Genomic DNA, 13928 nt, shown 5'->3' with positions numbered 1-13928 from the left:
TTTTTACATTAAAAAAAACTTTGTTAGAAACCCTCACTAAACAAATCTTCTCAATTCAAGGAAAAAGAACAAAGACGTCAGAGATATTCTTTAACACATAAGCAACCCAAACATACTGAGCTATGCAGTTTACTGAGTTCATGGCTCTTTTATCTCCTTCCTGGTCTTTTATTATTATTATTGCAAACTTTTTATAGCAGAATCTGCAGATGTTGACATATAAAGAAAAAGAATGGTTTGGCTTAACATGTTATCCGAACTCAGGCTCATAGTTAAGCTCTCTCCTCGCTGACCCCTCCTGGCTAACCACAACGTTTGTTCTTGGCTATAGTTTGTGGTTAACGAGTTGAATGAAAATGTTAAATACCCATTCCATGTAAAAGTTTTCCCACTTCTTCTAAGAAAGAAGTATTATCACACAAAACAAAAAGGAATCCAAACATACACATTAGTTACAAGCTAGAGAAAGTTATAGTATAGTTGCAAGATGTGGTGCATTTGTCTCAAAAACGTTAACCAGTGATGCTGCTGGCAAAATGTTTCACTACAATTAAAAGAGAGAATTTGCAGTCCTGAAGCCCAGCCTATCCCTTGACTGTGTTTAAGGAGTACTCCTGGACTGGCTGTGTCACAATTTCTCTTTGGAGAAGGAAACATTAAAGTTTATCAAGCATTCTTTTAGCTCTCCTTCCTACTGTACAGTGGCAGGTGCTATTTATATATTTCCAGCTATTGTACAAAAATCAAGTTTATCTACTGATCGTATTCTGAAATATGAATACAAATATCTGAAATGTACAAGCAATTCAGCATCCAACCACGTTAGCAAATAATTCATATGCAAACAGGTATTTTGCTGAACCGCCCAAGTGACATTTTTACCCATAGGAATATAATAAAATGTTGGTTCACCCACCTGTACTTTCTCCATACTAAATTATATCCACAATTATAAGAGGCTATCTTTTGGAACATTGAACCTATTAAAGACATTATCCCAAAGCAGAAAAAGTATCCTTGACTCACATTATCGGGACTCTTAGCTCATTGCTAGATAGCATAAAATAGGTCAATAAGGCACCACTTGAAACATTAGCTTTTCTGGTAAGCAGAATTAGTAAAGCAATGAAAGCATTTTCTTCCACATTTAGCCAAATGTAAATATTATCCAGAAAGACAAAGATTTTAAAAAACCCTTTCAGTTCAGTCCATATCTCAGTTAAGTTGAAACATATTTGGATTTATACTGATTTACTCAGACTGAAGTGAATGGCATTATAGAGGCTTAAAATCCAAATGCTTAGCCAAGCTCTGGATCAGAGCTTTTATTATTCATTTGATAATATTCAATGCGGTTTATTTCTTCAAGCTTTAGAAAATGCTCGTGCAGTTTTAAAGATATGCTTTCAGCAACAATGTACACAACTATCTTCATGTGTACATATGCCAAAGCGGAAAGAAGTGTATCTGCTGAGAATGCAAAAGTGATGGCAAGAAGCTTAGAAAGGGTTGGCATTACCCAGGAAGCTTAAACCAGTGGAGTAAAGGGGGAATAAAATTGTATATCTAGTCTGTTCTTTTGACTCAGGACAAGGGGTACCATTTGGCCAGTGCAAAGTATGAGAAAAACTAGCCTCTTCGGTGTTGAGACATACATAGGGCACTTCTTTTAAGCTTTCTGACTTGTGGTCAATGATACAGATGATCCTTCACAAACATTTAAAGGGGGTTTAACTAATATTGCAGTTGGGAATTGGGGCTAAAGCAAGCTCTTTGCATTCTCTTTTGAAATGCTCTTAATTCAACGCAAACTTCCATCCCAAGCTGTGAAGTAAGTCCTCAGCAGTCTAGAAAAGATCTGCAGCAACGAGAGCAAAACTTCAAAAAATAAATAGAAAATTCCCCTGAGTATGAAATAATTAGGGCTGAGCCAAAACAGTCTTTTTGGTTCTATTTTCACTTCTGTTATTGCCTCCATTTTATGGCATGGTTTCACCTACTAGCCCCAAATTTCACCCTCCTTTTTTTTTGTCCAGGTCCTGAATTCTAAAAAGTAAAGGTGCTGATTTTTAAGATTCATTGGTACAGCGCAGCCAACCCCTTCGGCCACAGTGAACCTGGGGAATCTATCCCAACCCAGAGCTAAAGTTTACGCGGAGTTCCTTTATTGTGAGCCTGCCAACCTTGTCTACAGCCACAGAGGATGGAGAAAAACATACCAAGAGCATAAAAAGGAATCCTGTATGAGGTTTGGCTTAGGGGAGCCGGGAACTGGTTGAACACTCTTCAGTAACCACACATCTTCTGCTCAGAAGAGTAGAGAGATTCTCAAGCTGAGTTCCATGTGCTTGCTCAGGGTCTATGTAGTTCCCATGAGCATTAAAAGCAGCCTTGCCTTGGGGAGCTTTCCATTGGCTTTATCTGATCTGTAACTAGCATCCAGGATTTGGACAAAACGTGAAAAAGCACTTTATTTTAATAGATTTTGCATGCAAAATTTGCATGCATTACAATTTTGACATGAACATTGAAAGTTGCAAAAGTTTGGCTAAGCTCTAGAAGTGAACCACTTGCCACAAATGTCATAGCATTCAGCCATACCACTACATAGGGAGACAAATTCATGAGGAATGAATTTTCTGCTGGGTTCTTGCAGTGTTGTAACCAAGACAAACACAATGAATATGAGACTAGTCTCATCAAGGACACTACAGAGAAAGAAGTTCTAGCCTCTGGACGAGGGCTGGTTAACTACTTAAGAGAGCACCTTGAGACGTCTGCAGAGTGTGCGCAGTTCTTCACTATTTAAAGCATCGATCCTGCGGTGATACTCAGCCACTGACACTACCTGAATATGGAGACAGGAAGACAATAATTCCACTCATAGTTAAAGAAAAATAAAGAGCAAGAAAATAAATGACAAGATTATGGAGACATTGGGCAGGGTTTTAAAAAAAAGGACAAGCAACATACAAAACAAAACATAAATTAAATAAAATGTAATTAGACGTTTATCATTGTAGTGATGTGATGCTCAGACACATTTCAAATTTAGAATGAACACATATAACAACAGACGTTCTCAACAAAATAGTACCAGAAATCTGATATATTTTCATCGGAGAAGCACATCTTATAAAATAGTATGTAGGCATACACATCACTAAAGAGTTTCCTTTCTTAAATGTTGCCTGTCATTTTTAGCTGGGCATCAATGCTGACTGATGAAAAACAAGTATATTCTATAATAGCTTAGATGTTAGGTGACCACAGTGCAGTGCCATCAATAGTTTTGCATTCTTCTTAGAACACTAGTATATCAGATTACTTATAAGTAATAAAACTGCATAATGTTAATTGTGAAAATGTATGCAGAGATACAGTTTACAAAACTATTTGTGTCTGTAGAAGAGTAAGCAATTATATAACTATAAAACAGAATATATAGAATTTTTTTTTTAATGAACCAAAGTGATGGACTCTAGCCAGAACTCTCAGTAAGCTTAACTTTTTCTTGTTCGTTATAATACAGCAGCTGTAGATCTTAAAGCAACTAACTGCAGTGTCAGTCCACTGCACAATAGTACCAGGGAGGCTGATTGGGTCCATCCAACTTTAAGGATGTTTCTGGAATCTCACACCAAAGGTTGGATTATGGGAATTCATATGGGTATAGGTACAGTACATTAGAAACTCCTAATATAATAGAAACAGTCTTCTTTAAAAATGCTGTCTGTTTTCACGAAAGAAAGAAAACTAATCTAATTTCTATATTTTCTGTTTACCAAAGAAGCCATTCATGCTATTAATATCGCCCCCAAATTGGGCTGCATCCAACAAAGTCATTCTGTTGACAAAAGAACTTCCAGTTGCACAATGGAACTTCCCCTCCCTGCAGACCTCCTCCAAATTTGTTCTCAAGTTTTCCCCAGCGCCCTGGAGCAGATTAGTGGGGGTGGGGGAGTCCAGTTGCACAGACACAAGTCCTAGCACTAAAGGAGCTACTTTGTTGGATACAACAATCTCAGGACTAGGCTGAAAGACACGCCCCTGTACTTATCATGCCCTCAGGACTCTCACAAGGCCATCCACATGCCTCACTGGCCCTGCTCCATGCCCTCCCCCCAGAGAATTTCGCCTGACTGGACTGTATCTGTGAACTATGATAATACCTTGAGAGGGTGCATATTTGTAAGCCTCTGGCTGGGGTGTGGCTGGAATGCAGCCTATTGTATACAGCGGCGGTGTCCAACCGGTCAACAGGTAGATCGCAGGCAAGTAATGTTTCCGCCTCCCACCAAAAAAAGCTTAACAACCCTGGTCAATCCCCACCCCCCTCAAAATGCATGCTCCTCCTCCCTCCAATGACAATGGGTAGATCACTGCCAGTTATTTTATACTGGAAGTAGATTGCAGTCTCTTGGGAGTTGGGTGTGCCTGGTATACAGGTAAGAGTCACATCTTTTGCTCTGCCTACTTATGCCTCTGGACCTTCCAGCCACTGGCATGCAAGCACTAGCATGAACAACTGCCCTACAAGGAAAGGTTGCAACATTTGTGGCTTTGGAGGTTTGTGTGGCACACACACAGCAGAAATATAAAATAATGCATCTTGTAGAGAAAGAAAGTGAGGAGGCATTTCTCTCTCACTATAATGAACGGTGGGAGATGCAGGACAAAGTGAAATATTTTATCACAGAGTACATAGTTGAATGGTGAAATTTGCTACTAGAAGATGCAGCGATGGGCACCAATTTAGGAACTTCATAACAGAATTACAGAGATTCATTTACAAAATTTATATACCGCACAATATAAAAATCTCTGAGCATTTACCGTATTTTTTGTCCCATAGGACGCTCCGTCCCATAGGACGCACCTAGTTTTTTTGGGGGGAAATAAAGGAATTTTTTTTCCCTTTATCCCCCCCCCCCAAAGCAGGTCGGGGAAACCGAACCAGGTCGAGGAACAGCGGGATGGCGGCGCTGCGCCTCCCTGCTGTCCCCCGAGCTTGTGGGGCTGGCCCATGTCTGCCCGGAGCGAGGGGCGCTCTGCTTCAGGGCGCCCCTCGCGCTGGGCGGCAGGCTGCTATCCGCAGCGTGGGAAGCTTTGCGGGGAACTCCTGCAATGCTCCCCATGCTGCGGATGTCTGCCCGGTGCGAGGGGCGCTCTGTTTCAGGGCGTCCCTCGCGCTGGGCGGCAGGCTGCTATCTGCAGCCTAGACAGCCCTGCAGGACCTCCCACAGGGCTGCCTAGGCTGCGGATGTCTTCCTGAAGCCTGGAGAGCGAGAGGGGTCAGTGCGCACCGACCCCTCTCGCTCTCCAAGCTTCAGCAAAAGCCTGCATTCGCCCCATAGGACGCACCCAGATTTCCCCTTCATTTTTGGAGGGGGAAAAGTGCGTCCTATAGGGCGAAAAATACGGTACTTAGAATAAAAACTTTTAAAAACTAAATAAAAACAGAACACAATTTGAAGAATTCACGGAGGATAAGGCTTTCAACAGCTGCTAGTCACCATGGATATTTGCTACCTGCAGGAATCAGAGGCAGCAACGTGCCTCTGAATGCCTGCATCTGGGTAACCACAGAAAAGGTCTATTGCCTATTTCCTGCTTGCAAGCTTACCATAGGACTACGTTCTAGGTCTTTATATATTCTTAAGTCATAAAACAGTGTTAATAACACAAGCATGGGTAAACTAATTAACACCTGTTCCTCATGATATACTGGAATGGTTTCAGCAGGGAGCTACAGGTGAGGCCACATGGTATTCTGTCAGTTTCTCTACAAACATCCTAGGCAGTGATTAAACCCTCTCACAAACCCAAAGCAGTATGGTGTCAGCAATATTCTGATGACACGCAGCTCTACTTATCCTTTACATCTGTAGGTGTGGCAGTGGATATGCTGAACCACTGTAATGCCTCATTAATGGACTGCATGAGAACCAACAAACTGAAGCTCAAGCCAGGTAAGGCTAAGGCGTTGTCTGTGGGTGGTTCCCTAGACTGGATGGATGGGAGGTTGCCTGCCCCTACATGGGGCTACACCCCTTTCTGAGGGAGCTGGTACACAGCTTGGGGTTACTTACGTATCCTTTGCTGTTGTTTGAGATTCAGGTGGCCTCAGTGGTGCAGTGCCCTCCATCAGCTTGGGCTGATGGCCCAGCTGTACCCCAATCTGGACAGGGATAGCCTCTCTTCTGTTCTCTATGCTCTGGTAACCTCTAGGTTAGATTACTGCAATGTGTTATTTGTAAGACTGCCTCTGAAGATGGTCCAGCAACTTCAGCTGGTGCAGAATTTGGCGACCAAGTTGCATATCTGTGCAATGCTCTCCCCAAGGAAGCTTGCCTGGAGCCTTCATTACATATCTTTAGGGGCCAGGAAAAAGTGTCTCAATAACATTCTATGCACTTTTAAATATGTTTGTGGGAAGGGGAGATAGTCTTCTGTTTTTGTTTTATTATGTATTTTGTGCTCTTATTTTACATTTTTATGTTGCGAACTACCCTATGATCTTTGGATGAAGGGCGGTATACAAATTTAATAAATGAAATAAAATAATAAATAAGGAACTTCAATTCTATTAGCTGCGGCCTGAATCAAGATAGCGGCTGTCTGCATTTGTACCCCCCATGCCAGGATGTCTTATAGTATTGCTTTAGGAAAGGTCAATGTAGTGACCTTTAAAAAACATATATTAAAAAAACTTTCACACAACTGTCTGCCTGCACTTTTTGAATTTAGATTTTCTCTCCATCCTTATCCCTCTTCCACAAACATTTGTGTGCATAGCTGCCAACTTAGGATAACACTCAATGTACCTGATAAAGTGGACTCTAACCCTTTTTATCAAGGGTTGCCAAGCTTTATTGGACAGTGGGAACACGGGCAATTTTGAGAAGATGCTGTGGGTTCCAGTCAAAAAATGGCTGAGCCATGGGCCATAGCATAATGCAAAATGCTGCCACAGAAAGCGACATAATCCCAAATAAATACAGCATGCCTCTCTTCAGTAACAAGACATATATGTGGGTACCACTGTGCTAGCTCACAATGGTTAAGCTCTTCGCACTTCTCCTCTGCTAGGAACAGAAGGGAGGATGGGTGCTCAATCCTTGTATTCAATGAAATCTGGAGATGCTTGAGGAAGTGCTTTCAATGTAGGAGAAACCAAGTCAGTGCAAACATGAACTGAGTAGTAAAGGCAACTAGTCTCTTGTGCACTGTGAGGTACTAGCACACATACACACAAGCCTGCAGGTGTAGATATGTGAAGTTCCAGAAAAATAGGAAAAATTCCAAGGGAAGAATTTAGCTCCCTTGCTTTGGAGGAGGGAATAGGGGGCACAGAAAAAAATCTAGTTCTCCTCCCTCCAAATTTCTCCAGCGTGCTTCACCTTCTTCACATATTTGCACAGTACCATGTTGTCAACCCTCATCCAAGATGTCACACAGCTACCCTTTGGGGGAAATGGTTACAACGGCAGGTGAAGTCTGGGTCCCCAAACTGAAATTAAGAGCATATCAAATTTCATTTTAATCCATGTTAGAAATGGTTACATGTAAGGGCAGAAGAGGTTGGGAAAGTTCATACAATCATCTATGCAATCAGGGTGAACGTTTTACAGATTTGTTCAAGTAGGTAAGGTAAAGGTATATGACCCCTGGATGGTTGAGTCCAGTCAAATGAGACTATGGGGTGCGGCACTCATCTAGCTTTTTAGGCTGAGTGAGCCAGTGTTTGTCCATAGACAGCTTTGCAGGTCATGTGGCCAGCATGACTAAATCGCTTCTGACACAATGGAGCACGATGATGGAAGCCAGAGTACACAGAAATGCCGTTTACCTTCCTGGCACAGCAGTACCTATTTATCTATTTGCACTGGTATGCTTTCGAACTGCTAGGTTGGCAGAAGCTGGAACAGAGCAATGGGAGCTCACCCCGTGGGGCGAATTTGAACTGCCAACCTTCTGATCAGCAAGCCCCAAAGGCTCAGTGGCTTAGACCACAGCACCACCCTTGTTCAAGTACCAGGAGTTAAATGAGGATGTACTCAACCAGTGAAAACAATTAGAGTTAACAAAGAATACAGAAAGAAGGAAAGTGATTTAAAATAGCTAATACGGTACACATTTTAAAATCAACGCCCCTAAAATGCTGTTTCAAGTAACTTCAGAATTAAATAAAATAATTTTTGATTAAAGGAGGGTAACTTTCAGACGGCCTACAGAAAGAACTCTGTTCTGGAGCTGCACTGCAATAATCTCAAATGACACCACAGAAATACATTCAGAATTGAATGCAATAATTTAGTTTTTTTACCACCATCCCATGTAAATCCAGAGAAACATCTCAGCTATGTAAAGGATTCCAGGCAGCATTCTTATACCCACCCTAGAACTTTCTCTTTATTGTGCTAGCTCACATATTTAGTGCTTTGAGGACGCTACTCACATTTTACAAACTCTGGGTTTTAGAGCATTGTGAGAGTGAGATGACAGGCCTCAACTTGATGTAAGACTTAAAGGAGCTTTACCTTTAATTATGTGTCAGAATGTTTGGTAGTGGAGACATCTTATCTCAGAAAGAGATGTACAAGCAAGGAAAAAAAATGTCAAAGTATGATTTCTATACCTGCATGCGAAGTTTCTCCCCATAGATGAGTCGCTATTTTCCATTCCTCATTTCCAATTACATTACATGTATTATATTATGTCTATCTCTAAACAAAGAGAATAGAATGCAAATGACAGTGCCTGAAAATATGCCCAGACCCCAACCCTAATTGTCAGATTATTTTCTTTCCTATATGAACAAAAGAGAAAGGATCGAAACTAATGCAATTACCAAGACACAGAAAAAATGTGATGTGTCCCCCCCTCCCCCGATTGCCTTGATTGGTCCTATTTTCCAATTTCAGATTCTTAAATCAGTATATCATGAAATACCACTATGACAAACATAGAAATATAGAATTTGGCATGAAATACAATTCCAGTTAGCAACTGCTTACTGTGAGGAAATACTCCTCCCTCCTGAAAGACGAATTAGTTTATACAAGTCACAGTAAGTTCTGTAGAAAGTAGCCTTGCAACTACAAGCAGAAAATCCATGCTATTATAATGCACTTGGTTACAGAACTTCTCTCAAGTATTCCACATGCAGTTCCTTGCTTCCTGTTTCTGGCAGTTACACAAGGGACTCACTGAGCTACAGTGACAAGCCAGAGACATAGTGACTATCCTCCATTTTATTAAAAAAACCCCAACAACTGCAGTGGCACTAATTGCTTCCTACGAGTCATTTTCAAAATACTAACATATAAAATAAAGATAAAATAAAAATAAGCTAACTTCTGCACACTGGATTTCAGATTCAATACAAGGTCTTGGGATACAATTATTCAAACTTCATATTTAACATTTGGAAAAACGTGCGCATTTTTAGATTAATACTATGGTTTGTAAATAATCTTTAGCTAAAATACACAAGAACAAGCAAGTTGCTATAAGAAACTTCCTAAAAGGCATTTTCCCTCAATGCCTACAACAAATTGCTACATCCTATGTTTAAACCAAATCACTTTAAAGCATTATGCTCAGGTTGCAAAGTTCAACTATTAAGTAAATATTGTACTGTTCAGAATTACAGTATTTTTGCAATTATCTAAAATTTAAAATTCTGCAGGTAATCTTAGAATTAATAAAGCAGGAACTACTGCTAGTTTGCCATGGTATCATCATCAAAATGACGGCCAAAACATCAATAAAATATTTCTCAAAGGAATTACCAGGGTATATTTATTTTTCATTGAATGGTGCTTTCTTCCTTTCTTGCCATACCAGAAACGAATCATTTCCCTTGGAAAAATAAATTAAAGCAATTTTAGCTTTACAGAAGGATTTCCACACAACATTCTCTCTACCTGCTTTCAATTCCAGGCACAGAAGAGTCTTGCTAGAAGACAGAATAACGTGCTAGTCACAGACAACTGACTGACAGGACAGAAAGCTAATCGGTGAATAGTATGCATCCACTGGGGTGTGTCTTGCCTGGTGAATGAACAACAGGAATGTTTCTGTATTCAAGGGAGGTTGTAGTGCACTAAAGTGCTCAAAAGGCTGAATAGTTTAAAGAGACAGAACAGCATTTTAGAATCTAGTAAGAATTATGTCAAAACAGAACTGTATCTCTTCAAGAACAGTGTTAACCCACAATTAAATATATAAAATAAAAACTGCCATTTGTTTCAGTTAACTAATTTTAATAAGCTACACTTGTTCTTTTTTGTGTGTGATCACAACTTTTCTGGAAGATATCTGATTGACATTTTGCACTTAAATCTTTGCAGAAAGATATGCTTTTAAATAACACACATTGCTGAAAGTATGCTAGCCAACCATCTCAGCTGTTCTGTCTGATACAGTTGTGTAGCTGAAAAGTATCAAAAGGGAAAGAGGGGGTTCTATGCATGTAGGTAGACAACTGGGCTGTGTCTCATGGGATAACCTGAACCCCAGGTTTCTCAGGTGTAAATGGAAGTAACAGTGCCATCAATATTAACATTTTGAAATATTTTGAGAGGGGGGATCCTTGGGCACCTGAGACTAGAAGTAAAGCATTACAGACACAAACATGTATATTATGCACACCCTGTAAGTCAGTCTCACAGACACACATAGTATACCCCATGCAAACTGATTGTATATGCAGTATACAGTCTGTGTATGCGGTGACATATAATAGTACTACAAACATGTTTCACAAAGTAGCAATTTCACAGAGTTCTCATTACTCTAGCTTAAACATCTAGGAAGAAAGTGATAATATGCCTGCATAAGCCTTGAAAAAGAATCACGTAGCATAGGAAGTGTACCTTCCCACATCACAATAATGTTTATAAAGATGTCTAGTTGAAGGGGCACAAGCAAGATTTGTACAGATAAAAAAATTATTACACGAGCAGCACAGATTTTATACAAAACCCTATTTAAACAATGTATCATGTTCTTTGTTCACGGAAATGAATCGCATTTTGGCCTTACAACAACAGTTAGGCCAAAAAATAAGAATTGTCTGATGCCACCCAATACGTTTCATCTGCAGCTGGGGTTTCCCCAGACTGCTGGACAGGGTGAGAAATATAGACAGGTGAACAAAGCATTTAAGTCACCACAAAACTCAAACCTTTGCACTGCAGCCAATTCCCTAGGTACATTTCTTTATTTCATATGAAATAATTTAAACTGTGCAATGACAAACCTACTCACATAAATTAGCTTTGGTTGCTATGTGGAAAATATGTATATTCTCCTCCTTTCCCTCTGTTGCACGTGGAGAGAAGAGACGAGACGTGCTATGCTCTGGTCTGCCACACACCCCTTACATTTCACAATCGTTCCTCAGAGGCAGAGAGTTATAGACTTTTCCTAGCTGGCCTGAGGTCCTGCAATATACAGGCTTTTCCTCTACACACCCATCTTGGCAGGTATTTTGCTGGCTTTGTAGATGAAGATTAGATGGAAAAACCTGATCACCTTCCTGTCAGACAATCCTGACTGGAAAGCATCGTCTGTACAATGAATTCAAAATTGGAGGGATGACAGAAAGAGCTAAAAGGTGCATGTGGTGCAAACAGGCTGTTATTGGATAGCAACAGCATCACTGTGGGTGTGTTCCCCATAACCAAGTCAAGCAAGACATAGCTGACTTCCCTTGTGAAGAATAAAGTTGTTGGGGGTGTCTGTCTCTCCATTTCTGTGTTATGCCACACTACCTATGGGAGCCATCCTGCATTATGCCACATCTTCCCCATGGCAGTGAGTATGTGACTGGCACTCCCAGTACACTCGGAAAATGGAAATGTCCCTACTAGTCCAAAAGGTCTGGCAACCCTGAGCTAGGGAGTTAAGAATTCACTCTCACAAGATGCAGTGATGGCCCACAACTTACCGTATATACTTGAGTATAAGCTGACCCGAATATAAACCAAGGCACCTAATTTTAGCACCAAAAACTGGGAAAACTTATTGACTCAAGTATAAGCCGGTTCACCACACCACAAACCTAGTGGTGGCAGCGGCGGCGGCGGAGGAATAACAAGCAGCCCAAAAGGGCTGCTTTTGGGCTGCTTGTTCCTCCTCCTCCACCAACAGCGGCAAAGGCGGAGGAGGAGGAAGGAGCAGCCCGAAAGGACCCTCACTCAAGTATAAGCCAAGGGGGCATTTTCAGTATTAAAAAGTGCTGAAAAAGTCGGCTCATACTCTAGTATATATGGTATTTTATTTACCATATCTATATCTATTGGCCTTCTTCCTAAAGGAGCCCTGAGCAGCAGTTTGGATGGCTTTAAAAGAAGATTAAACAAAGTCATGAAGGCTGGCTATATTCTATCTCCACTGTCACAAATGAAGTGCTTTTGAATACCAGTTGATGAGAACACTATTTGTGATTCTGGGCTTTCCATGGGTATCTGGTGTGAGAACAGGTTGTGGGACTAGATGGACCTTTGATCTGAATCAGCAGGGCTCTTATCTTCTTATGTAAAGGTAACTTCTATCATCAGGTTACAGGAAAGAGCCACATACTAATGTTCCACTAGTGTTAGTAGTCTATATTTACAAAACCTAAGTTGTTTTTACAAAAACTTCATGTTGCATATTTCAACATGGCTAATCTCAAATCGATGATAACATATGGGCCTCTGGGGGAAGTTATTTTGTTCTAGTTTGTTACAAAAGCTAGTTCAGGATTACAGATGCCAAATTATTTCAGCTGTGTGCAATGCACCTTGAAATGATTCATGTATTTTGCCTTGAAATGATTCATGTATCCCTTGATACAGGATAGGTAGCAAAGTTGTTAGGAAGAATCACTTAAAAAGGAACACAAACAGAGAGGAAGAAACTAAGAACTTAGTTTTTACAGTACTGTAGTTTCAAATTCTTCTAATGACCAGCTGGAGTGAAAAAAGTTCAAGAGGAGATACCAAAAGTTGGTGGCCTCTCAACTGCACCAGGAGAGACCACCTGCATCCCTTCTCTTCTGACCTCTATCATAGCCTGATATAATAGGTACTGCAAAGTGGTTGTTGAGGGAGGTTGATATAATGGCTGCTGTCAGGTGACAGTTCTGCCAGGTGCTGTATAGGAATATTTAAATCAGCACAGTATGAAAAAAGTATTTGATTTGTCTCTCGCAAACACAATCATATGTAGCAGTACACCTAGGGAGAGCAATAATATGAAGTTGACTGTTATGACAACATGTCATCTTACAAGGCTTACACCCTTTTTAAATGTCAATTTTGCCCTCAAAATTGATATATGACAATGAATGGTTTACAACCTACCCATGCACATTCAAAAAATAAAATAAAATCCTGCCTCTTGTCAAAAGTTATTTTGACCTTGAACTTTGACATAACAAGCAGGGAGACTTGCAGAGCATTTGAATTCACATAGCCATGAAGATGAATGTAAAGAGAACAAACTAAAAACAGTATTTAGAGACTGCAGGATCTTATTTCAAGGCTTATTAAAGAAAGGTGGGGAAAAGTTTCACGGTTTATTAGTAACAGGAATTAGTCCAAATATTGGAAAGCATCCAAATCCTAATATTTTCAATAAGCATTACACCTGCTATTTGTATCAATACAGGATGTGGTTTCTTTGAAACAGCTTCCAATAGAACTGGACACAGGTCAAGAAGATTTATTCTACTGCAGCTCAGAAATACCTTTCGCAGGTTATTTATTTATTTTTAGGTTAGGGTGCAGGTGTTACTGGAACTGGAGGGCCTGTGCTAGAAACTGTAATACAGATGACCTTCTCTCAAGGGTTGTATTGAGAGAAGTTGTATTGTTGTATACCAACCTCGGAGCACGGTGAAGTGCCCCCGAATCTTTTTTCTAATTTGGCAT

General features: G+C 40.4%; 1 protein-coding gene across 9 annotated transcripts in view; it reads right to left on the bottom strand.

Annotated features, from left to right (window-relative positions):
• OXR1 (oxidation resistance 1) overlaps positions 1-13928 on the bottom strand; it is a 189228-nt gene that overhangs the window by 10297 nt on the left and 165003 nt on the right. For 5 of the 9 annotated variants that reach the window (XM_082235550.1, XM_082235551.1, XM_082235552.1 and 2 more), the window contains one exon: positions 2768-2848. The exons of 2 other annotated variants lie outside the window; for them this stretch is intronic. In XM_082235550.1, coding sequence (XP_082091676.1) covers positions 2768-2848 — 81 coding nt within the window. Of the gene's footprint in view, positions 1-2767; positions 2849-9797; positions 9936-13928 lie in introns of those variants that run through there. 2 more of the 9 variants (XM_082235553.1, XM_082235554.1) reach the window with 2 other exon arrangements.

This window comes from Podarcis vaucheri (genome assembly GCF_965113315.1).
Source record: "Podarcis vaucheri genome assembly, chromosome: 8".
NCBI classification, from domain to species: domain Eukaryota; kingdom Metazoa; phylum Chordata; class Lepidosauria; order Squamata; family Lacertidae; genus Podarcis; species Podarcis vaucheri.
The sequence above is the reverse complement of the archived record's forward strand: the minus strand, read 5'-3'. Positions and strand labels throughout refer to the sequence as shown.